This window comes from Sus scrofa, chromosome 8 (genome assembly GCF_054392235.1).
Source record: "Sus scrofa isolate SSC_HxYL_T2T_F1_AM1 chromosome 8, Sscrofa_HxYL_maternal_Yorkshire_Landrace_v2.0, whole genome shotgun sequence".
Lineage (NCBI taxonomy): Eukaryota > Metazoa > Chordata > Mammalia > Artiodactyla > Suidae > Sus > Sus scrofa.
In genome coordinates this window covers 130021744-130049207 of record NC_139390.1, presented here as the reverse complement: position 1 = coordinate 130049207, position 27464 = coordinate 130021744, and the positions used below count along the sequence as shown (strand labels likewise).

Sequence of the window (27464 nt, the reverse complement as noted above, 5' to 3'; positions counted from 1 at the left end):
ATTTTTGAGATAGTCTTAACGTCAATTTAGCTTGAAATATGAGTCCAACAAAGCCTGTGATTTGCCCTACATCCTACTCAATTTTTGTGTATTTTCTGTGGAAGCTTAGTAATAAGGTTTATCTGTATATAGATAGATATATATCCAAAAAAATCTACCTTATTAATTAATTTTTTAGGTCCTATATTTACTCATTTTTTTCTACTGGATCTGTTTGTTCTGAGAGTGATATGTTAAAGTTAACTATTATTATTAAGGTGTTTCTATCTAAATCTCCTTGTTAGATTAATATATATGTATTCATAAACATGTTTCTGTGGAGTTTTAGTATATAAGTGTGTGTTTTTAGTATATAAGTAAAATACTCAGAAGTGTAATATACCATTTGATCCAGCAATCCCACTCCTGGGCATCTATCCAGAGAAAACCACGACTCACAAAGACACATGTACTCCAATGTTCATTGCAGCAATATTTACAATACCCAAAACATGGAACAACCTAAATGTCCATCGACAGAGGAGTGGATCAAGAAGATGTGGTACATATACACAATGGAATATTACTCAGGCATTAGAAAGAATGAAATACCAGCATTTTTAGCAACATGGAAACATGGATAGACCTAGAAATTATCATGCTAAGTGAAGTCAGCCATACAATGAGACATCAACATCAAATGCTTTCACTGACATGTGGAATCTGAAAAAAGGACAGACTGAACTTCTTTGCAGAACAGATGCTGACTCATAGACATTGAAAAACTTTTGGTCTCTGGAGGAGACAGTTTGGGGGGTGGGGGGATGTGCTTGGGCTGTGGGATGGAAATCCTGTGAAATCAGATTGTTATGATCATTATACAACTACAGATGGGATAAATTCATTTGAGTAATAAAGAAAAATAAAGATATTCTTGTTGGCTATAAAAAAAAAGGGTCCTCCCACTGGGATTTATTACACTCAAGTTATTTTGGATTAGTAATTATTTTTTAATAAAATTTAAATTAATTAAAAAATTCATCGGCTCTTTTTACACTAGCATATTGTCTATCATGGAAAACATTCTGTATGTCTACTTTAGATAAATTTGTTTTGTATTGTGGTTTAGTATTATCTAGTAATATTGAGTCTAGCTGGTTTATAGTGTTCTTTATTTATTTTAGGATCTTCTTTATAGTTGTTTTTTCCAATATTCAATGTGAGTAGTGGAAACTCCAACTATTGTTATTGGAGTCTTTTTCTCCTGTCACCTTTCAATTCTGTCCATTTTTGATTTGTGAATTTTGGAGCCCTTAGGTTAGGCATGTATGACTTTTAAAATTGTTGTATCTTCCTGATAGATTTCCCCATTTATCATTGCAATATGGCCCTCTTATTTCTATTAAAATTATTTGTTTTGAAGTCTATTTATTCTTTTATTGTTACATCCACTATATGTTTAATTCAACAGAATAGGTAATATACATTTACAATAAAATATCACAGCATTTAGGAATGCCTGGGTGGTTCAGCAAGTTAAAGATGTGGCATTGTCACTGCAATTACTTGGGTTGCTGCAGGAGTGAATGTCTGGTCCCTGGCCTGGAATTTCTGCATGCCACATGACTGGCCAAAACATTAAACAAAGCAAAACAAAACAAAAAAACAGCATTTAATATATGTCAACATCGTTAGGTTTTTTGATAATTGAAAAAGAGAAAATAAGAAAAGATGCTATGAAAGAAGTGATGGTACACAGTAATCGTGAAATGTTTACTGTATTTTAGGAATAAACATTGAATCTACTCTCTAGATGATTTTGAAAATGTTTTCATCTCTCCTCCATAGGAACAGCTATGTCTCATATATCAGATCCATTATTTCAAAGTGTCTTGTCATAGAGATTGCTAAAGATCTTTTGTCAGCTTAAATACTGTCAAACCACTCAAGAAAAAAGTCAATTTTCACCTTGTATTTTTCATGTTTTTAAATTTGCTAAAAATTCAATACTATTTGGGTAGGAGAAATTTTTTACTAGCTTTTTTCCCCCCAACCCTCAGGACAACCCCAGGATGACATATTTCATTCAAAGCTGAGAGCAGACCAAACTCCTGAGTAGGTAGTATATTAAAATCTTGAGGTGGTTGCTTTTAGGCCCTGGGGCATTGGAAGGTTCATTGAATGCTTTCAGACTCATATCACATCATCAGATATGTGATGACGGTACAGTTTTTAGAAAGGTACTTATGTCCTCAAGTGTCGGTAAGTTGATATGAAATGTTACCTTTATTTGGGAAGTTGATTATTTCTTCAGCTATGAACATGGATTTAATGTGTCTTTATAATTTAGCTGGTGATACAGTTATCACATAACTATTTAAAGGCCAATAAACAGATGATACTGACCATTAATATCACTGCCAAAGTAGCTATTAAAATTGCTACATGAATATCAGTTAAGTAGAAAAATATGAAACAAAATTACTTATATGGTATGATCTCGACTATAATACAAACACATAAAGACCAGAAAGAAATATCCTAATTATGTAATTTGTTTGAATAGTAGAATGATGGGTGACATATTTTATTTCTTCGTACTTTTCAATACTTACATTTTCCTTTCCTCTTTGTGAAAAAGATACATCACTTTTATAATCAGAAATTAATTTTTTAAAACTTTATAAAATTCCAAAATGGATTAAATACAAAAAATATTGACATTCTGCCAAGGGATGTGCAAATCCCAGCCTTTTCCTCTGGAACCCATCCACCTTCTTATTCATGCATACATACCCTCGTCATCTCAAGTTAGCTTTCATAACAACCTCAGTTGATTAGTAATGGTTATTCTCCCAATTTACAGCAACAAATACAGAGGTGAAATAAGCAAAAAGACTCACCCAAGTTGCCACAATCAGAACAGGGAAAATTCCAGTTTTGCACACCTCTATTCGGGTTTTTTCCACTGTACTTCATTGTTCCGTTTTTGCTCTTGAACCTTGTTAACATAAACAGTGCAAGATCTGAGGATTCCATTTTTAGAAGCACTGCTTCTACATTCCTACAATCTCCCCTGGATGTAACTGCCTCTTTTCCTGGACTTAGCACTTTATCTGGACCTATCCTTGCTTCTAAGCTCTATGTGAACAGGTTATCAGTCTTTCTGTCTTTTCATCCATACATCAAATTATATTGAACATTTAACATGTTTACGTGCTTTTCTAAGAGATGGGGAAAACATTGAACAAGATAGAAAAGGTCATTGTTCTTGTTTTATGTACCAAATAAAAAGTTAATTTAGAGAGCAAACTTTCTAGAATAAAGAGAGTTATGAAAAGAGCAGATTGGGTAAATAAAGTGCTTGGGTAGCAATGGAAGGTGAGGAAGCAGCAGCAGAATAGAGAACTGAATGGTGACAGGAACTAAATGGAACTAAATGCACAAAGAGCCTGGGGCGAAGCTGAGAATGCTAAGACCACGGAGCAGAAGAAAGCTTGGCAACCGAATTAAGAGAAAGGAATCATATGCTTCTAGAGCAGAATGAGCATGGGAACAGTAGTCCAAGAAATATACAAGATTATACCATGAATGCTGATAATGAGTTTGACAAACAAAGGAGATGGTTTTACACAGGGAAATAGCATGAGTTAAGATTAAGTTTCATAAGAGCCACTGGTTTTAGGGTATAAGGACAGAATCAGGGAGACCAATTAGGAAGCTGTAAAAATAGTCTTAAAGTGATGGTGTCTTGAATTAGAGCTATGACGTGAAGAAAAGGAAATGAGCAAAATCAAAATATATATCAAAGGACTTCCTGATGACCTGAATGTTTTAAGTGAAGGAAAGGAAGAAATCAATAATGACTTTGGGGATTTAAACTGAGTTATTGGAAATGTAACCTGCCATTTACTGAGCTGTAGAAGATTAATGAAGAGGGAGTTGGGAGATGGAAGGATGAATTAGGACTTAATTCCTGATACACTTGGTTTCAGGAGGCTAGTACATATCAATGTGGAGATATAATTTATGAAGGTAAATAAAAAGTTGGGACTTCAGGAGAGCTAGAGAAGACTTACAGAAATTATTGTCTTGAGGACATGGCTCATATTTAAAGCCACGACCTTGGATGGATCAGCCATGGAGTGCTGGAGAGACAAAAGAGAAACACCGTGAGTTCAGGAAAATTTAGCAATTGGAAGATACTGCAATCTTGGCCAATATACTATGAGAAAAGTCAGGAAAAGGAAGGAGATTACCACTGCATAAATAATGTTAAGAAGCTGAATAAGATGAAGATAGAGAAGTAGGGACAGAAATTATGGCAGACGGAAGGTGTTTTGATTCCAAATGACACACTGAGTAAATGATGTTGTACCATTTTTACGTGATAATTAATATCACAGAAAAATAATTTAGAATGTTATAAACCTCAATAATCCAAAGAGAAATTTAAACCACATGCTAGTAAGTCAGCATTTCCAAAAAGAATAGGAAAGAGAGAGAGACAGAGAGAGACAGAGAGAGAGAGAGAGAGAGAGGGAAAAGGCATCCCAGTGTTGGAACCATTGCAAAACTTTGAACAGTGGCTGAGCAGTTTGGAATTGCTAGACAAACTGTTGAAAATAGCTGTGGGGATGTCAGAAGTAGGATAAGTCAATCAAAGCAACAGTTGTTGGCATCATTTGCATGATCAGGAGGATATGGGAAAATGGCACTTATTAGGAGAAGAGCTTCAGTGTAAATGAAACTCGCATTTCTTTAAATAAAAATTTTCTGACATCGCTTGGGAATATTTACCCTGAGTTACCATCATTCTAATTATTTATTCCAAATGGGATATGGAACTAAATGCACTTGTACTATTCAGGAAATCTCTAAAATGACTTTGGCCAGATGAATAGTTCACATTTTTCAATGGTGAAAAAAAGAAATAAGGCTGGTAACAATAAATGTATGATCACAAATTAGCAGAAATTTCCTATAGGTAACGTGAAGGTTAAAATGAAATATTTTATTTACATTTTTATGCATTTGAAGTTTCCTAAGAATTTTACCGTATTTTCCTATTTGCTATAAACAGGAAGAAAACCCAACTAGTCCCATAATACATGTAAATGTCTTAATGGATTATTCTCTAATAGAGTCTTAAGAGTTCTAATTCCCAGGTAATTTAAACCTAATTTTAGCATGGTATGCCAGATAGCATTACCTACAACAAGAGTGACAGAGTATGAGCAAAGTTATACCATTAGCCAAAGTGAGTATGCAATATGTTATCTCTGTTTTTCATTTCATGATGTAAGTGGGAAGGTGGCATGCACAGTAAATAGCTAACTCCTATTTTTCATAAATAAATGGAAACAAAAGTATTTTTCTGTTTCTTATAAAATTTGGAGCAATGGGCATATTAAAAGAATGCCTCCAGTCCTTCACATTTTATTCAACCAATTTACATTGAGAAGTTAATACACATGAACTAAATTTGCTCTTTTTCATCTTTAATTGCTTATTTAATTGTGAATTACATATTATGAATCTGGGTGAAAGTTTTAAAAGATTTTCACTTTCCTAGAATAAAGTTGCTTATATTAATCTATAAGCAAAATAATGGCCATGCCATGACAAAGACTATTCTTAGTAGTTTAATCTTATCACTGGAGTTATAAAATGGCCTAGTGGGAATAACTGGGTACCACTCGAAGATATTCTCAAAGAAGTGATCCAAATAGACGTTTCTCTTCTTGATAAGTGGACCCCCAATCACCCCCATGTAGGCATTTCCAGTATCTGTGGTTGTTGAAATTTCTTTGATCGTCTCTCAGATCTCTCACGTATTTCCTCTGTGGAACAAGGCCAAGCTTTTATTAAAGGGGTGGCAGCTGGAAAGAGAAGGAAATTCTGTAGGTCTGAAGTGAGAAAAAGTTAAGAAAAGCTCAGCTGAATTTGTATATATATTCTCCAAAGCTCTGAAACAGCTCAATTTTAAATACCAAATAAACACCCCTGCTGTATAGTTCCCACATGCTTGAAGGTTGAAAATAGTGCTCTGCATAAGGAATCTGATTTCCATGTCACCCTGTCAAATAGTTGTTGCCTTCAGCTATGAAAGTGCTGCAGCCTTGGGACTGCCATGACCAAGTTTAATTGACTTCAAAGGACATCCACTCAATGAAATGAAACACTGTGTTGGAAGGAGATTGTCCCAAGGCAAATCAATAAGGTCATTTTAGGGGCTCAAAGTTTAAGAAGGAGTTTCTTCTAGTATATTCTCTCATATGCATCCAAAGCCTTTTCATTTTTTTTTTTTTTTTTTTTTTTTGTGGAAAGTCTAAGTCCATACTATTGCTTTCTTTGTTCTGGAACTATCATTTAGGTGGGTAACTGAAAGGCTTTATTGGCTCACTTTAAGTGAGAACCACTGAAATCCACTTTGATCTAAGTAAGAATTTATTTAAAATGACTGATCTCAAATTGTTTAGGCTGTGATAAGACCACTTTTTATTTTTTATAAGTTTAGAGTGAGTCATTATAAAATCCTGATTTGCTTTTCCCCCTGTATTAGGCTGTAGTTTCAAAAAATAAAACATCTTATGAATATATTTTCAGTTTGCCTCACGATAAAATGTCTTATGCTTGATTTCTAGTTCTGATGGATCTTTAAATATTCACATAGCTGTATGTAAGTCAATGGCTCAAATTATTTGCTTGCAATAACTATTTGAATCTCAATTCTTACAGATACGGTTATTTAGATATGAAGTGATTTGGGGAATACCAAGTTTAGCAGTTGTTGGAAGATCATTCTGAGCTTTAAAGTGCTAGTACTGACCCCTCTCTAAACATAGCCTATGTTCATATGTAGAAGATTTTGATTAACATATACTATTTCAATTAAGGCTGTTATCATATGGTCATCATATATATATTTATAAGAAATTTAAGGAAAGAAAATCTCGAAGTAATTCCAAAATGTCCTTGCAGTTCCTCAAAGAGATTATTCTTCTGAGGTAGTAAAAGTCTTTAAAGGAACATTACAAGGAAACATTCCTTCCAAGGAAAATAGTACTTTCTACTTCAGTTTGTACCATTCTGCCCTTGGAGCTTAGATCTCAGTTATAAAATAATGAGAAGCCCGGCAGTGAGGGTACCAGTTTGCAGTAACACTGAGCTTTCCTCAGCTTTGTTGTCATACTTGATTTCCTCAAACAAATGAATTATTGGTAAAACAAAAACAAATAATAAAACAAAAACAAAAAGCCCCACAAAACATGAAACACAGGACAAGTGGTGTCGTACCTAGTGACTTACAAAACTTATAGGATTTTGAATCATTTGATTGCTGGCTTTGTGAAGAAGTCACGTTCATTGCCTGTGTGACTGGATATCAGAAACACTTTCAGCAATCACATCAAATGTGGTTTTATTTTCTAAGAACAGGACAAAATTTACTGGATTTTAATGCTATATTTAAATCTGTATCAGAGTTCCCTGGGGGTCTAGCAGTTAAGCATTCAGTATGACACTGCAGTGGCAGGGGTTCAGTCCCTGGCCTGGGAACTTCCACATGCGGTGGGTGTGACCAAAAAAAAAAAAATTGTGTCATAGCTAAAGAGGAAGCGTCATCTCTGTCCCCACCCAACCCCCCAGAGATGCCTATCATGACTCATTTGGGACTAATCGTTTTTTAAAAGGAAGGTCTTTGTTCATCCATTTGCTCCCCACACACTGAGAGCCCTGCCCAGGGCATGAAATTTCTAGGTTCCCAGTTCTCCATCCTTGTGAGCTGATAGCTGCTTGTGTCTAGCCTGTCCCAATGGCAACTGTCTCCCTAGCCAGGACCAAGACTGGTCTATGTACAGGGCACAGAGAGGGCATTTGTTTGCTTGGGCTGTCATAACATCCACAAACTGGATGGCTTAAAAACAACAAAAATTTAGTGTCTCACCATTCTGGAGGCTAAAAGTCTGAAATCAAAGTGTTGATGGAGCCAAGATCCCTTTGCAATTCTGGGTAGAATCCTTCTTGCTTGTTCCCAATTTCTGATAGTGGCTGACAATCCTTGGGGTTCACTGGTTTGTGGTTATATCTGTCCAGTCTCTGCTTCTGTTATCACGTGGCTGTCTTTCTGTCACCTTCCCTCTTTGTGCATCTATTTAAATTTCCCTCTTTTATAGGACATCAGTTGTATTGGATTAGGGTCCACCGTAATAACCTTATCTTAGCTTGGTTAAACCTGCAAAGACTATTCAGATAAGGACACATTTTGAGTTACTGGGGATTGGGACTTCAACATATATTCTTTTGTGGAGGACGATTCAACCCATACCAGAGAATACAGTTTGCTTAATTAAAAAAATATCTTCAGAGATGAGGAATGTACTCCTAGACATAAAGAAGACATTTTTGCTTGTTTGTTCATATGTTTTGTCTGGTAAGGAGACTTTGGTGTCTTAGGTTTGCACTATTTATATTCTTTTTAGCCTACATTATTTAGTATATGGTTTGGCAACTAATAATTCTAGTCATTGCCATAAGACCCACTACTGATTATTGAATTCCCATCATAACATATGTCAAAGTCAACAAAGCACCTCCTAGTTGCTAGATCCCTGGGGACATTTAAACAGGACAGGTAGTCAAACAGTCAGGCTTTAAGATTTCTTTGACCATCATTTTCTTTATATGTATTTCAAACATTCAGAAAGTGTGTTTCTTCCTTAGCCATTTCACCTCTGCATTCTGTGCTTCCTTTTACCAAATCCCAGGACTTTGAATTGTGTTGATTTATTCCAGGAAACAACAAAAAAATATTTTACTTTACAATAATAGCCTCTCTTGAAGAATGGCTTTTTTGTTTTGTTTTGTTTTCTTCCAGTGGTCCATTTCTGCTTCACTGATATCTGAGCATATTTTGCTATTACTGAATAGTACCTACACATAGAGTTATGTTTTCACGTGCCATAAAAGTCATTTTACCAGAAAGTGTCATTGATTTACTTGTGGCAATATAGGATTCCTTGATTAAGAGTTTGACAAATCCCCATTGAAGCTGCATAATAAATCAATCTTTTACTGGAAAAGCCTGAGAGGGGGGTAAGTGAAGATGCTATACATTAATACCTGGGGGAGAGTTACTAACCTCTGTTCTCTGGTGATCAATCACCTTGGCTGGGTTGCACTGACAATGTCTGGAGGTCGTCTGGTTAATGAGACAGCACTGGGAGAGTCTTTTCCAGGATTACATTGTATCAGTCAATCATTAACACCCATACTAGACACCAGAGATCCATTTCCTTCTTTTAAGAGGGACTCTTGTGAAACAGATCTGGAGCAGATTAATGATTATAAATGGATTACATAAAAAGATTAAGAAAAATACGCCATTGCTCTTAGAGCCACTTAGATTGCTCTTGAATTCATTGGGAAGAATTCAAAGAAAGGCGGCCTGAGGTTTTGTTTTTGTTTTGTTTTTCCCAGAGTCTTTCTTGAACACACAACTTTATTGTGCCAAAGGACAGGAAAATAACAATTGAGAGATTGCACTGTTTTTTAAAAAAATGGATACCAATAGTGGCGGTACCAACATTTGATTGAGATGGCCGTCATTGTTGCTCAAAAGTTGATATCTAGAACATGGCTGTGTGGAAATTATCTCAGGAACATGTGTACCTTGGAAACATGAAAAAGGAACTTCAGAAAAAAGAAAGTATCTTTCATAGTTCTTCTTTCAAGAATCTTACTTTTGTCTATCCACTGCAGGGATGAATTCATATGCATACTTTTCATTTTTCTTCTGAGAAAACAAAAAGTGGAGAAGGGGTTGGGCCCAATGCTTATTTAGATTTTGTTCTTAATCTCTGAAAAGCACAGCAAATTACTTCATTTCTCTCATGCAAATAGCAGACATCATTCATCTTTATATCCTCAGCAACTAGTATGTAGACACTCAAAAACTGTTTTTCTAAATAGTTTGTTTTCTCTATAAAATTTAAAATGATTCAAATCTCACACAAAGTTGATATTCAGTACTGGTCTTTCCAAGTAAGAAGAAAAAAACTTTAAATTTACCTAATATCATCCATGTTTTTGTGATACTGAAGTGTAAGTGCATATCATATATACACATACATTTATAAGTACATATTGTATATAAATGTACATTTATACATAACTGACTTAAGCTAATAAAATACTAAAGACTTTTATAGCTATTAATGTATGTTTTTATAATAGTTTGATAATTTTCATTTTTTTTCTTCTTGAAGTACTCAGATAACATATTTTAAAATATGTATCATAATTTTCTGTTTATAAATTTTCTGTATTGTAATTTTCTGTTTATAAATCTTCACCCCCAACAAAATTTAAGTTTCTGGACATCACTGATAAAATCATGTTCATTTAAACAGAGGTGATTTAGAAACAATCATAATTCATATAAATTATAATAATTTTGCACATCAAAGTGGTTTATAAAATATAGCTTAATTCATAGTTCTAGCGGTTTTTATTTTACTTAAAATATTTAAAAATGTTTACCTATTTTAGTGATATCATTTACTTAGAGAGCCACGAATGAAGATTCTTCTGCCTCAAGACTTTGCCCCTTCCCCATCAAGTGGTGAACTCGTATGCCTTTCCCTTGTATCGAGCACGGCCTCTCTAACTCAACTGTATCAGCAGAAGGTGGTGGAAATGCTGCTGTGTGCTGTCCAAGGCTAGGTCAGAGGAAGTCTTGCAGCTCCTGCCTCAGTTTTTGGGAATCTTCACTTTTCCCTCATGGGATGCTTCATCTGAGAATCCCCCTGGCAGCTCTGAGACACCTCAGTCACGTGAGGGGAAGGGTAGGAATTACACCCAGTAGTCTCAGCTGAGCTGACCTCCGTGTTATCCCAGCACTGGCATCAGACACGTTAGTTAGCAGCCTCCAGAGGGCACTGGTCCCCAGCTGCCTGAGACACTAGATACCCCCAGATGTTTCCACTTGCAGCTAAGGTCCCAAACATTGTGGAACAGAGATCAGCCAGTCGGCTGAGACTTTCCTGAACTCCTGACTCAAAGACCTATTTTTATGTGATACTGCTAAGTTTGGGTGATTTATTATACATTATTTGAGGATTGAAATACTTTCTCAATACATAAAAACTGATATTCTCAAACACATACTTCTGTAAAATATTAAATATAATTTAATGGACTATTCCTACAGTCGTGTGAGATTCGTTCAAAAATTAAAAACAAAATGTTAGCTACATAGTATTGTAGATCATATGTAAAAAATAACTCGAAATGGGAAATACAGTGCCATCTCATTATGACCACATTAAACCAAATAAGTCTTAATTAGATAAACTAATTCCCCGGTCAGAATACATAACCTGGCATTTTTTGAAAAGTAATACTAAACATATAATCTGAACTCAAATCATTTAAAGCCTTAAACCTTTATTGCTAATTAAAATGAGAAGTAGCATATATTATAATAAATATGTCAGATTTATATTTTTTTAAGTATAATTTCTTTTGGTTTATGTATTTATTATCTAGTTTATTTACTTAGTTATGTAACAACTGAGGTACTTAATGCACTATTGAGGTTTTCATAATAAATTAAAGCTTTTCCCCAAATACTTTTCAGTTATGTTCCCTATAATTCAGAGAGGTCCAGAGTAATTTTTATTCTTAAATATGGATGCTGTGGATTGACTGTGAGAAGTCTGATCACATAACTATTCTTATTCCAAACATACGAATCTTGACAGACAGCAATAATAATAGTAAACATTTAAGTAGTGTGGATTACTAGCCAGGTCTCTTTCCAAGTGTTTAGAGATCTTTACAAGATCCCCATGACAATAGGGATACCATAATATGCTACTCTTTTTATCTTTATTTTTTACAGAGGAAGCAACTAAGGCATAATTTATCTAATTTCTCTCAACTAGTAAGTGTTGGAGCTAGGATTTAAACCCAAGCCATCTGGCTCCAGAGACGGAGCTCTTAAGCTCTACACTCTATTGACTCTGTAGAGGTAGAAAAGCAAAGCAAGAATTGAGTTGGTTAGAATTTAATGGACATCCCAGTTAAAATGCATTTAGAATGTTTATAGATTCTCTTGCAGTCATTTTAGCTTTGATGTTATGCTATACCTTAAAAATTCAGCAGTTAAATTGATTTAAGATAAAAAGGAATTGAAGCCAATGGGCATCTTGTCTATATAAAAGCAAACAGAAATTCCATTTTGTTTTTAGGACTTTATACAAATCCTACTTAATATAGTGAAGGACAGAATTAATGTTACATTGCAAGGGACAAAGCAACCCAGGAGACAGAAGGCGTATTGCTCAGCATCCAAATGAGAGGCAGCTGTGCTTTGGAAACGCATGCATGCAGCACCATGACCTGCCTGATAGGCAACGATTCAAGGCCTGCTAGCATGCACACCTGAACTTCTTTCTAACTGGTCCCACTCCATATGCACTTCACCTTGTACACACAGCTTCAATAATTACTGCTTTGTCAACATGTAAAATCTTCCTGAAAAGCTTTAAAATAATCATAATCCATTAATAGGACTCTTCTTTATCTTTTCAATGCCTGTGCCAATAGTGTTTCTTTATAGTTAATCCTGTATCTTTAATGGACAGTATAAAATGCTTGTTCAGAAAAATGACCATTTTTACTATTCACTTTAAAAAAAAATGAATTTGTAGCTAATTCGCAACTTCAGAAGAAAGGAAATGACTAATGCTATTAAATCAAAGCCCTATCTTTAATTATGTGAGGCCAAGGTATGAATATCATTACTGATATCACCACTCTATCAATCTGATTGAATATTTTTAAAAATTTATTTGATGATTAGCGATTCTCTCCCTACCTCTCTCAGCCCTCCCCTGCAATTCCTCAGTTTCTTCTATACTCCTCCCCATCGCCAACCCCTAACTGGTTAGGTCATTGGAGGAATGTTTTGGTTTCCAGAAGTCAGAATTGACTCCTGAGTTTATTAACCATACCAAACCTCCAGAAATGGACTGTGTCCAGCAGTGCAGTATTTGACTCAAGCTTATTGAGGTGGATGTTTCCCCTCTTGCTCTTTCTCTTCCTTTCCTTTCTTACAAAGAGTGTTGTGAGCAGACAATCAGTTAACTTGAACTCCCTACAACTCTTGCAGGTCTTGGTGACTGTTCTTGGAATACCACCTGCACAAACTTCTACCAATTATAAGAAACCTAAAGATCTTACTTTTCTTTCTAACTTTCTGTGTGTTCCTTTTGACATTGTTATTTTAAAGAGTTCTGTGCTAAAACAGAAGGCACTCGATAGATGCTTGAGGAAGATAATGACTCTACATCTCAGGCAAAAATGGAGAGACCTATATTTGTTAGCAGAGAGGCTGTGGGATGAGATTATGATAAATAAGGTCATCTACGGCTTGGACATGAGAACGTTCATGGAACCTGGAAATGCTCCTAGAGGATGAGATTTATGGTGAGAATAGAATTGGAATGGGGCAGAAGGAAAAGCATTTGGAGAAAACAGTGAATGCTGGAGTTGGAGTTACTATTGTACTTTTTTGATTATTTAAGATGGGAAAATTGATACATTAGAGTCACAGTTCAGAATTACATATTATTTTCAATTACTTATACCAATAAATATTGTATATCTTTGAAGGAAAAAGCATTCAATGTTTATGTACTAAAATGATGAAAGGGATAGGTGATTATATTTTATTGGTAGAACAAACTCTAAAATAAACTTTTAAACAGTGATTTGCTCATTTATTTCCAGCTTATTCCAGAAAGAATTTGAAGAAAGTGAAGCTCAAAAATATATGCAATTGGAAGTCTAGAAATACATAATTGAAGTATAATACAGATTATAATAATAAAGCCAAGAGAAACACCCTGAACTTAATCACTAAGACATCCCATGTGCTATCAAAAGGCAAAAACAATTTGCCTTTGAATTTTCAAAATATCAAAGCTAAGCAAGAAATATAGTCACATCTTCAATGCAAAGTTCTTAATTTGTTTTAGATGAGCACCTTTTTTCTTTTTTTCCTGATATGAGCACAATTTGTCCCATGGAGCAAAAGCACTTTAAGGACATTGATGACACATGGACAATAACCCCAAGACAGACACAGTATCAAAGTTCAAGGGACACTTCAGTAAATGGATGTAGGGAACCTTTGTGTACTATTCCTGTGATGGATTTTTAAACCTGTTTGTGATGTAAACCACAGACATTAAATATTTAATTAAATATTTAAATAGAGATATTAGGCTATCTCTAATAGCCCTAAGCCAACTGCAGGAGTTTTAACAATGTTATCATCATACTTTTTTTTTTTTCTTTTTTAACAGCTGCACCTGTGGCATATGGAAGTTCCTGGGCTAGGAGTCAAATTAGAGCTGCAGCTGCTGGCCTATGCGACAGCCACAGCCACACTGAATCCGAGCAGCATCTTTGACCTACACAGCGGCTTAAGTCAATGCCTGATACTCAACTCACTGAGTGAGGCCAGCGATTGAACCCATACCCTCACAGAGACAACTTTGGGTTCTTAACCCACTGGGCCACGATGGGAACGCTAGGCATCATTTTACCAGCATCTCTGAAGCCCCTATTTATCCCTCACAGACTGCACCTATTTTATACCACATCCTCTGCTCTGATTTTGGTTTTATGCTTTTTGCAATATATTTACTCCATACATATGCACAACTGAATGATATACTACCTATTCCATTTTCTGTGAAAGGAGTCATATTTTTAGATAATTTATGGTTTTTACCTCAATAAAGTGCCTTTGTGATTCATCCATGTTGATTTATATAGGTAGAACAGATTAAATACTATTACTTAATCCATCATATATATGTTAAGAATTGTCAAAGGTCCAATATTTAACCCTACTTGTAGGCTAACCAGTTAGTTTGTCACAGTTTCAGGAATGCTGCTAGAAGACATGAAACTTCTTGGGTCAGAAACAAGGAACTTTATTACTCGTGCATGATGAGCAATGGGAGCATCAGAATCTTTGCTCAATACTCCAAATCCCAGTTTCTACAGGGTAACAATAAGAGAGCCAGGTGACACCTGCATGCACAGTTGATTGTGTGACAGGAAAGAAGTCCCGAAATTATGACTGCAAATCTTTTACAATGAATGATGATCATTTTTACTGCTAGCTGTGCATGGAGATATTTCTCTGGACAGTAAACAGGCCTGCCTTTTGCTCTGGAAGGAGGCACTGTCTCTCTTTCATGACTGTAAGCAAACATGCCCTTTGTTCCAGAGGGAAATGCTATATATTCCAAGGTTTCTGGCTATATAAACATTCTTGAAAAGATAGTCCAGAAAAAAGAGTAGTTAAGTGCCTCCATCATAAGATGTGCAGAAGCATAAAGAAACTGAAAAATTGTCCATTGGGAGTTGATGCAGCACAAAATATTTATTCTATAGTTGAAGTCTGAATAGTTTCCACATTTTTATATTTTATATATATTTCTATTTTATATTTACAAAAATGCTCCTGAAAACATTGTTACACATGTGCTGGTTCATGCATGGAAATGCTTTTAAGGATATATTCCTAAGAAGAAGGTTGCAGGGCTGTGTTTTCACTGGCAGCGTAGATGCATTTTCATTCATCCTCAGTAATCCTTTATATTGCCAAACTTCTAATTTTAGCAATTTCGTGGGTATAAAATCTTATCTTAATTTACTTTTATTTTTTATGCCTTCATACTAAGTGAGACGATCACCTTTTTTTGATGTTTTTTTCTTCTCAGAAAATCCTGTTCACTGTCTGGTACATTTGTTACCTAGGTATCTTTTTCTTATTAGTTATTAATTATTCTCTATGTGTCATGGATACTCCTTTGGTCAATTTTATTTGTGCAGATATTTTCCTGTTTGGGGTTTCCTTTTCAATATCTGTATGATATATTTTGAGGAACACAATCTAAATGGACTTCTTTTTATTTTTAATATAGTTCAAATTGGTAATATTTTCCCTATGGTGTTATTTTGTAATACATTTAAGAAATCTATCTTTACTGAGGTCATAAATAATTCTTATTGATTATCATGCTGTTTTGTGGTGACTTTTTTCCTTTTTTTCGTAGGATAAACTAAGTTCTGGAATATAAGGATGTTCATCTTTTAGTCTAGGAAAAATATGAACAATTACTATTGCGATTATTAGTTCTCTCCCATTTTCTCTATGCTTTAATTTAGAGATTCAATAACTATTAATTGATTACTTATTATATGCCAAACTCGATTTAAACATATGCCAACTCTTCTCTTTCTTTCAGACTCTTAATCTCTTCTGTATCCTTACTATTTCTATTTGAGCTGCATTGAGGTTGATTTATTCAAATGCACCAGTTTACTAATTTTCTCTTTGTCTGTGTCTAATATATTTCCTGCACTGAGTACTCAATGAACTTTTTAAGTTTTGAAAATTCAATGTGAATCTTTTGACATGATTTTCTTGTTTTCATTAAACATTTTAACAATAGCATGTTTCTGTCTAAATCTTACAATTGTAACATGTTCAATTTCACTATTTTCATGAAATGCATTCTATACTTTACTTTTCCTAACTCTTACTTTTCTAGCTTTTTACTTATGTGTTTTATAATTTTAGTGTGAGCTCTTTTGTTTTGTACTTTATCTGTAGAAACTATTTGTCATCTGGCTGCAAATTACCTTCTCCTAGGATTTCTATGCTTATGCAAGATACATGGGAGTAAAAAAGAAAAAAAAAAGGAAAAAAATTAAATTGAACGTTGGCATTCTGGAGGAGGAGAAGGTTGGAGATACATAATTTGAATTCTGACACACATAAATGCAGAAATATCAGGGCAAAGTATTGCTTTTATTCTGTATTCCCTTGTCTTTTCTTCACAATGTACCTAGAGCTGTAAATATAGTCATATTTTTTGAGTCCTATTTTTCTATATGTTGTAAATTATAGTCATATTTTTGAGTCCTATTTTTCTATACGTTGTAAATTATTAAAAAATAATTTTTTTGTATTAGATAAGAAAAATTTACCTTTGATGATTGTGGTTTTATACGAGAGTTATAACCTTGTTAAATTAATGTTTGTTAAGTGAAGCACAGGATGCCCTATGGTGAGGCAGGATTCAATAGACCAGAAGAGAAACTGAAATAGAAAATTTATTAGTCCTGAGGCCCAGAGAAGTATACAGCAAGCCTCGAGGTGCCACATGGAGCAGGTGTAGGCAAAGGAGAAAGAACCTGGGGCACATGACTTAAACAGGATCAGTAGGTGAAGAGGTTTGGGGTTCCCTGGCAAAATCGGATTGATCAATTTGAACAAAAAGACAAAAAAATAAAAAGAACAAAAAGGGTTTTGTCGAGCTCCCTGGAGTTCTTACCTCAAGAACACACAAGGTGAAAGCCCTAGGAGATGCTGACCACAAGAGCCACTAGGGAAGTCATACCAGGAACTTCTATGCACTTATGAGAATCCAGGCACTGCTTCTAGGGCATTCACGTATGTCAGCAGGCTGGTGTCAGCTCAAGGCCCCACAAACAACTCAGCCAAAGAAAATGGTTGCTAGGCAGCAATACCATGGAGTAGCTTAGCTAAACTATTCACAATCTGTTCTACGAAGCTTTGGCATCAGGAATAGCAATCATTTTCGGACGCAGCTATATTGAAGAACATAGGCATCATGTTCTGAAGCCATAATAAATTCACTTAACCAAGACAATAATGATGAAGGCAATGATGAAGAGACTTGCTACTGTTGGAAATCCAGTTCTCAGTCATTATCCAAGGTGCATGGCAAGAGCCATGGGACTGCATCAGGGCCCTCGGGGACTGTGGGAATTTGTTGAAATATTTTAGTTATATTACGCATGACATGTATATCTTGGCACATCCTCTGGAAGCTGGTCTGTACCTGTCCTCAGCTGTTATTTTACATGCAGCAAGAGGTGCCTTGTAAAAAACAGATTCCTCTCCATTCATCCCATAGGAAATCCAGTGCCAGTCAGTTATCCATCACCAGTGGATTATCCGTCACCATTTTGTACTATAGTCAGTCATAGAGTTGCTGCATCGGACTCAGTATGGAGTAGTATCTTCAGGTAGTTGCTTAAAGTGGCTGAAAATTGCCAGGTAACTTTTGATATTTGATCTTGTTGGGTTTGGGACTAGCACCTATTCTTACACCTGCCAGTCCAGTGGTCGGTAGTCTCCATGAGAAAGGGATAGGAATAGTTCTTTTGGTACTTGAGCAGTATATCTCTAGCAGTGAAGAGTAAAAGGAAGGAATATTAAAGTTTACAATGTCACAGTAATAAAATCATCCCTGTAGACTGCTTGCAGACTAAGCAGGGTCAAATGGACTTGTTTCTGGCCCCCTGAATAAGGCCTATAATAGTATCCAAATGAGGTGTTATTTATCATCAAGGGGCAGTGATTACAAAGTGTAAGTTCCAGCCTCTGTATTCAAGTAGAGTTAGTAGCCGTTTGAAAGCCCCACAGTGGGGAGTTAATTATTTTGATGGTTATCCACAGCATGCCCTACTTGGGGTATAGATTAGAGGTTCGGTTTAGCCAGAATGAGGGTCAGAGTGTTATGGAGATAATTAGCACAAGAGGTTGACTGATTGCTAGAAAGAGTTGCAGGAGAGATAATGACATGGAGCTGCAGTTCTGATCCTGAGTAGTGACAGATCCAACACTGTTTTCCTTTCAAGACCTGGGCTGCTCTCTGAGAGATCTGTATAAATATATTTGTCTTGTCAGATCTGGCCCACTTGGTTTTCATGTGGGCCAGGGTCATGGCATGTAACTGAGAGGGGCTTGTGGATGATACGTGAAGACGCGTGGAGGTAGCAATTTCGGGTAGAATGGAATTGCCAGCCATGACAATGGGACTAAGAAGGTCCGTAGGATCTGTCGTGGATGTGTACAGTGGAAAGCAAATGTTATAATCTAGCACACTGAAGAGCAAACACAACAGCAGGAGGTCTTTCACCAGGGGATCTAAAGACGTCAAGCTAGGCGTGTTTGGAGGAAGTGCCTCATTATGGCTAGTATGGTTTAGAATACATTTTTGAGCTTGCCATAAAAGTGAAATGATGTCTAGTGCTGCCGGGCAGTCACCAGGGGACTTACTCATGGTTTTGCAAGAATTTTGACAGAAGTAAGGTTCGAGGGCAAGTATTTCAGAAAAATATTACTCTGCAGGGTTCTCAGGGTCTATCAACTGGAGGCACTTTGACTGAGCTGAGGTGAAGCCTATGCCCAAAAATGAGTGCTGTCATTCTCCCATGGCCTGATGTTATGTGGGTATACTCTGCTAGAGGGTATAACATATCTGGAAGAATAATGGTGTCCAGAGCTGTGTTTGGTGTTCTGGCGGTGGCACATGTGGGGCCATGGAACAGGGGTGTGATTTGGATAACGAGTCTACAATGTTATAATGTGCTTTGGGGGTTGGTTGGCATGTGTGTATACAGACGTGAATGACTATGATCACCACGTGTGAGTTAACTTTCCTTCCAACTGGAGATTGCTGGGCAGGCCTTCCCTTATCATAAAATTATCCTTTTGCCTTTGTCCAGACCAGACTGCAATGTCATTGGCTACCATCCAGGAGTCTACAAAACTATGTGACCTTGGGAGTCTCATTTTATAGTCTGTGTAGAGCCAGGCACACTGCCACCAACTCTGCCTGTTGGGCTGAGTCAGGAGAGCCCTCCTTGACTAGAGGCATGCTAGTAGTAGTATGACATGTTGTGAACTTCCAGTATGCTGCATTGTGTACAAGACTGGCACTGCCCTCCGTGAAGCACCAACTCTATTTCCATGTCAGACAGTTGATCCTAAGAGGTTCCTCAGACAGAGAACTGGCACTGGGAAATCCTACTAGCTGTACCTCATGTCAGTGGACAAGGGATGGGCTTGGAGGAAGACACATTTTCCTGCAATCTAGAAAGGCTCTTGATATTGTGTTTAGCCCTTTACTGGAGGTAATGTTTCCATTTTAATAGTGACACATCAGTGGTCATGCTGGACCACAGATGAATTGAATCCTTAACCCTAAGAAGAATGTGAAACAGCATGGGCTGTGTCCTATTGACATGTCTTCCTAAAAAGGCCCAGTAGGCTGCCAAGATTTGGCAGCTGAGCAGTGTGTACCAGGATGCTATCTGGGACAGGTGTTTGGTCCAGAGCCCCATGGGCAGCCAGGTAGAACCACGCTTAGTCCAGAAACCCCATGAAGCATAATTGGGCCTCATCAGTAGTTTAATTTAGTAATCTGAGCTTGAAAGGAAGAGGGCAGGACCTTCTTTGTGATCTACTGGGCCAGGTACAAGGCCATTTGCTCAGGTTCTCCCCAATGGTAAAAAGGTAATTTGTGTGTAATGGTATAAATAGGCCTAAGTAGAATGGATAAGTGTGGACTATATGGTTTCCAAAAGGTGGAGAGATCTAATACATGCTGTGCCTGCCATAATATATTGAGAGGTTTGATTGCAAAGAGTTGATTTATAGCAAGTGCAATTTTGTAGCCCCAGGCTGGTCAGACTATGCCAAGTGGGGCCCTCTGTTCCTGCATGGACCACACACACACACATAAAACAGACCTCACTACATCATCTCTGTATCATTTAATTGATTCTTCTTTTTTGTTTCCCATTTAATGTGAGCACCTCCAAGGATTTAGTCTTTTACCCCTGAGTTTTTACTCTCCAGAAGAAATGAGTCATCCTAATCAAAAATTTCTGACAATTGACTATAATTTTTAACTCTAACTCTGGTCTATCCCCTACTCCCTGCATGGCCCCCTACTGCCTATGGGACACTTCAGCTTAGACGGATCCTTCAGAAACTTCAATTGTTCATTATGATTTTTTTTAAAGTTATCTTCCCAGAAGTGGCTCCTTTTTATGTCTCTCCAAATCCTATAAGTGATGTCATTATTCTTCAAATTATCTAGGCTCCAAGCTGAAGGTCAACTTCTACTTGCTCTTTATGATACCATCATTTCCTTCGGCATCATTCTTTACTATGTTTGGAATTCATCCTCTTTCTTCTGTATTATTAGAATAGCTTCCGAAGAGGTCTCCCTGTTTTAGAAGTCTCTCCCTTCTTCAATTTGCACTGCCTGGGAATGACTGAATCAGCTTCCTTAAGTGTTGGTGTGTCATGTCTCTCCAACCATGTCAATCTTCAGTTAAGCCTCATAATCCAAAATAAAATACAGACTTCCTTATGACAGTAGTCAGTGCCTACAGTGATCTAGATGACTAAGCTATGCTTCAAACTTTCCAACAAAAACTACTATACTTAGTCAAATAACCTATTATGAATTCTCTAATATCCGTAATTCTGTACCACCTCACTTCACTTACCTGCATGCGTGCGTGCCCACACACACTCACACACTATGTATACACACAAAATCTGCTTGACTATTTTCTATTTTGCGTTTTCTGCTATATCTGTTGCCCTGCCAACAAAGAAATCGTTGACCGCTGACACCAACATCCACCTTCTCCTCTCCTTTTCTTGGCATAGCTTTCCCTTTGACCCAGATCAAAACTAAAATTAATACCACTTAGTGGAATTAAGCAGTACTTTTCCCTGAAAGTTCTCTTTATTGCAAATGTCATAGAATGATCAGGTGTACTTAACATAAGGAAACAGAAACATATCTGTATACTCAATGCTCAAGAACTTGATAGTGACCTGTAGTTAGGGATCAGACATAGATATTTCTGAAAAACTAGTCACCCAGGATGGAAGTCAGGGTAAAGGGAAGAACACCAAGATGCTGGACAGTGAGTGCCAGAAAAGTATGACAAGACATGCTGAAGTAGTAGGAGGGATGGAGGGATTGGATTCCAGTTTCACAGTGAAACTGTTTGTAACCCTTTCTTACACTGCTACAGAAAGGGAGTCAGCCACCATCACTGTCCTTTGGGAGAGTAGGAAAGCAGGGGGAAAGCTTTACAGTGAAAAAAAGGGGAGACTCTAGAGATGCTCTGACAGGAAGTTTTGACATGAGGAAGCTGGAGGGGACTGATTAGAACCAGGGCATCTTATGTAACTGATTTAGCAAATTATTTGACTTGCACTGATTGGTCCTGAATTGGAAGCAGAGCAAAATATAGGGAAGCTAGCAGTCATTGACCAGTCTCTATGGAACGTTCTATTCCATAAGGTTGCTACAGAAGTTGTGGTTTGGCCTCCCGGGCTGCGTGCTGCAGAGTTTGTGGGTCAAATTATGTGCAAGTATGATCTGTCCAGTTTATATTTAATCTCTTAGTATGGATGTTTTAAGAATAAAAATAGACAATTCATTCAAAGCTCTCGGGCAGTGTCTGGCATAGTGTAGCACTCTATATAAAGCATTGCTATTATCAGTAATGATAATGATAATTACTGTTATTAAGTTTATATTCTAAACATTCTAGAAAACTAAGAAACCTAAAACAGTAAGTCTGGAAAGTGTTATTACCTTCATCTTGACTAAAAGGCATATCACATAAGGCTTATACTGACTCAGGAAATTGTCATTTTTGTAAGTCAAGAATGTTTAAATATCTACAATTTTTAATGGCTTCATTACCAAAATTATTCTGGCCAATGTAGATAGTAAAAATTACATGGTAGCTCATACATTTACCTTAAAAACTTTATCAGTAACATCCTTCCTTTTACACTGCCTCAGCTACTCATTCTATTCAGATAATGTCAATGTTTTAGAGAAAAATATGCATAACTACAGACTGAGTGATAATTACACGGAGTGAGTGACATAGAACAACTGCTTTAAAAGAGAATAAATTAATAAACACAAGTACAGTTATTTATGTCACCTTAACCTTCCTAAAAACTCTATCATCTCCGAAGGAGTAAAATGTCTGAAACTCAATCATTTGCCTGCTGTGGTATTTTGCAAAGTGTGTATAGAAAGAAGTACTGCATAAAAGAATAAAGCTTTTTTTTTTGTTTTTTTTAGGTCTGCACCTGCAGCATATGGAGGTTCCCCAGCTAGGGGTTGAATTGGAGCTGTAGCCTCTGGTCTACACCACAGCCACAGCAACGGGGGATCGGAGCCATGTCTATGACCTACACCACAGCTCATGGCAATGCTGGATCTTTAACCCACTAAGTGAGGCCAGGGATCAAACCTGAGTCCTCATGGATGCTAGTCAGATTCGATTCCCCTGAGCCATGACTGGAACTCCAAAAGTTAAGTATTTTTAAGTTTGAGAGGGTGAGTTCATTTGCTTTCTGCTAAGCTTGAGGGCTTCTTGGAAAATTCTCACCTCCAGGTCTAGTTGTTTGCTTTCTGTACTGTAATGATATGAGGTAAGCCCAGTTATAGCCTAGCTAATAATTTGTATATAATCAATCACTCATGTTACTTAGTAATGATGCGTTTAGGTCTATTTTTATGTAAATGAGGAACATGGCAAAATAATTCTACAATGGGCCTAATGGCATTGTTCAGATTGTATATCTAATTGCTCTCTTTATTATCCACTCCACTTTCACACACTTAGGCAAACTGGGTAGGGTGGAGTCCTGCACATTTCATCTGAAACAAATGTTTACATTTTAGTATGGATGATATAGCACTATTAACAAGCTATGATATGTCCAGGTGAGATATATGTATGAAAATTGAGCTTACTGGCTCTGAAATGAAATAAACATTAGAGGTTGACCATAGGTAGATTTTCCCAGACATCACCATTCACTGTATTAATGATGAGAATTGCCAGAAGAATCAATTCAATCCATCTTTCTTATAAACATCTAGAACATAATGCATACTTTGTCTTGCCACTCATCTTTGTAAAACTTTTGCTTTCTAATAGCTATAAACATATGCATTAATAGTGACTAAACCTGAATTCAAATGGTGATTTATTTATTTAAAAATATGTAAGAGGAGCTCCCATTGTGGCTCAGTGGGTTATGAACCCAACTAGTATCCATGAGGATGAGGGTTTGATCCCTGGCCTCACTTAATGGGTTAAGGATCCAGCATCACCATGAGCTGTGTTGTAGGTCACAGATGCAGCTCAGATCTGGCATTGCTGTGGCTGTGGTGTAGGCCAACAGCTACAGCTCTGATCTGACCCCTAGCTGGGAACTGCCATATGCCTCAAGTGCAGTCATACACACACACATACACACACATGCGCGCGCACACACACACACACACACACACAAGAAAATTCCATAGGGTAGATAAATTTCTAGGTATGCCAATATTTCCAAAGAGAAATTTCCTCCCCATAATTAAGCTTCATTATTCTGAAAATGAGGGCATGTTTTTGCATAAGGTAAGGTCACTCTTAGCCTCTTCTCCCTTTCCATATATAAAGACTAAAGTAAACTTCCTTTCCAATTCCTGAAAGATGTTTCTTTAGAGACTTTACTGTCTTAAGAGAATTACTTGGCATGAGTACAAATATCATTGAGCTTTTATTAAAGTGTCTTTTACACTGCAGTATTTTAATGTAATCAGGACAGAAGCCAACACATATAGACTAATAAATAACTTAATGTCTTACAATGAATATCTGCTGTGGTTGCACATAATCAGAATTATTATCAGCCCAACAGATGGGTGCTTAGCCAGTTGGATAAAACTTCTATTTGAACAGCTTTCACGCAAACACAAAAATGCCTCAATATTGGAGAACATTTTTTCTTTCATCATCTATTTCCCACAAAATAACTGAAATAACTCGGTATCTAATTGCAAAGATTCAAATTCATTTAAAACACACTAATTAAGGGGCACTTATAATACCTTTTATCTCTTTCCATTTACTTTTCCTTCATTTTACAATTACCAAACCAACACTGAGCACAGTGAATATAAACCTAACTACAGAACATCTCAGGATAATCTTCCAGGCATTTAGCAGCCTTTAGCCATATGGGTTTTGCATGTACAGTTCCAGAATGGCTCTTTTCCATATACATTTATGGAGAAATAGAAAAAAAAAAAAGGGAAAATATATTTGGGTGATGTTGGGGACAAGTGTTAGCAACTATGAAACTGAGTTTGCCATAGGCCAGATATCTCCATTTGTAAACCACTCGGTATAGGCTTGCCTTTTGTGTGATCAGATTATGTTATTTCTTGTCTATTAGCAGCAGTTCTAAATACAAAAATAAAAATGAAAATAAATTTTTATTTTTTTGCTTGATTCCTAAGTTCAAACTCACTCTTAAATGGTTTTAAAACAAGTACTGTTTTTTGTTAGACTTGTGCAGCTGACACCATGGGGACTCCCCATGGATCCCTGAGAGCCTCTGCCTCCACTGCCAGCATCTGCGTCTGTTGTTGTGACCTTCACAAACAACATGGTCTGGTGCTTGAAGTTGCCATGCCCAGACCGAGGCAACAAGTGCCTGGGCATTTATTATCTGCTGATGCAGCCAGGCCAGAGGGCAATGCCTGACTGTTTCTGTTGGTGACATTGAGGAAGCAAGGAGGGAAGCCCAGTTCCTGCAACTGAGAGGTGACTGACCACTTCAGAGCTCCTGCCCTTGGGGATGGGCTACAGCTGGGACTTGGTTTAAAATGACAGCTTTTCTTCACTCCTTTCCTTCCCTATCTTGCTTTGCCCATTTTCTTTCTCTCAAATCCTTGACTCAAAGTATGCTTATTAGAAAAACAGCTGAAGACAAGTTATATTTGTGCCTTTCAGGTTGTGCTGTGTGTGGTAGGGGGTTGGTCAATGGTGGAATGAATGAAGGCTATCAATGTGAGTAAAGTGGATAAAGAAGAGATCCATGGTTTAGAGATTTAGGTAAATTTGATCATTTTCTGATGACTTTTCCTCTTGTCCTTGAGGGAATAAAATTTTGTAATGCATGATTGTAAATTCTTGTACACAACCTGCTATTTGATACTCAGTCATGGCTGAATTTTAAATGTGGAATGGGGGAGGGACATGAGATTTAAAAAAAAAAAAATTCCACATTGAGCAAGTCTGCTTCTATGATTCTATAAGTACACACTCAGTTGTTAAGTATTCTCCGTGACCACAGGCAATAACTGCAGGAAAGTCTTGGGATGGGTGATAGCACAAAAACTGATTTTAGTAACTCAATGACCAAGGAAAGGAGAGTAGCAGAAAGATGGTTTATAAGAACTTGAATAATGGTAACGCAGATAATGAAAATTTTAAAAATCATGTATTTTTATTTTTTGAATTTTAATTTCAACCTTAATTGAACCATAGTAATATTAAAGCTAATTAATTTGCTATTGTGATGAGCCCCAACAGTTTTATGCTGGATTACATTCAGCTTTTTGTGAGGATCTAGAAACTTATAATAAAACACAATCATAATTTCTGTGCTAAAAGCTCTGCGATCCAATGCTATATGGTTATGAATGTGTGTGTGAGAAGTGGAAACTGACTTTTTTTCTAGGGACGTATTTCATTTTAAAAGAAAACAACACTATCAAATAACTATGCATGAAGTTTTTAACGATGAAATTGTCTGTCATAATTCTTGTCTCTAGTCAGTAAGATACAATAATTAATGAGTAAGTTAGTTGCTTTTAATGTTCTACAGTTTAGAGATATACAGCTTACAGTGTCTCAGAATCTTTTAGAGTTATGCCTAGATGAGCAGGCTTCTGATATATTGCTTCTTTGGTAAGAATATAATAGCCAAAGAACAATTACTAGCTTTGTGAGGATGGCATTTTATCAATGGAACTTCCATTAAGTTAGCCTTTCATCTTGTTAATGTCATGCTCTTTTTTCAGGACTTTGACATCATTATAATGTGTCACTGTAGGAGGAAAAAAAATGTACTTTTTAAGTGCCAAAGATATAAATGTGTATCCCTGTCTCTGGTAAATTAGCATTCAAAGCTTTCTCACTACAGTCATTTTAAGGACTACACAGGAATAATACAGATATAAAAAGTATATCACTTTTGACAGGAAAATATACTAGCTGCCCAACTGCTTGTTAACATTCACTCTTTACATATGGCATTCCCAAAAAAGTAGATTTTAAAAGTGCTTTCATGGTATAGTCAGTATTCCACTTCGCTCGTCCTAATGGGAAAGCTTCATCTGACTTAAGTTGAATATTCATAAAGATGGCATTTTAAATAGCTCTTCCATATATACAGAATCATTTTATTGGTTAGAAATGAAATGTTTAAAAAAATGAGATGTTCTTATGTGGTCTGACTTTTATTGTATTTTGTGAGGAGAGAGTGCATGAGGAACTATAAAGTGTAGTAAAATTAACTGTTATCTGGAATAACTATTAAGTACTGTTGAAAGTAGTCATGCCTACATTATGCCAAAGGGAAATATTAAACACTGAAAATTTCAGGCATATAGCCAGTTTTGTGATTGATTGGATTACAAGTAACTGATCTGATAGATTACTTTTTCCTCCAAGGAACTGCC

At 36.5% G+C, this 27464-nt stretch overlaps 1 protein-coding gene across 7 annotated transcripts in view; it reads right to left on the bottom strand.

The window, feature by feature from the left end:
* Positions 1-27464, bottom strand: part of LOC110262188 (uncharacterized) — a 665542-nt gene that overhangs the window by 136277 nt on the left and 501801 nt on the right. For 4 of the 7 annotated variants that reach the window (XR_014813349.1, XM_084973384.1, XM_084973385.1 and 1 more), the window contains one exon: positions 2883-2980. The exons of 1 other annotated variant lie outside the window; for it this stretch is intronic. Coding sequence is in view for 2 of the 6 variants with exons in the window: in XM_084973384.1 (XP_084829510.1) it covers positions 2883-2980 (98 nt within the window). In the remaining 4 variants the exon portion in view is untranslated. Of the gene's footprint in view, positions 1-2882; positions 2981-4058; positions 4128-7927; positions 8225-9121; positions 9776-27464 lie in introns of those variants that run through there. 2 more of the 7 variants (XR_014813350.1, XR_014813351.1) reach the window with 2 other exon arrangements.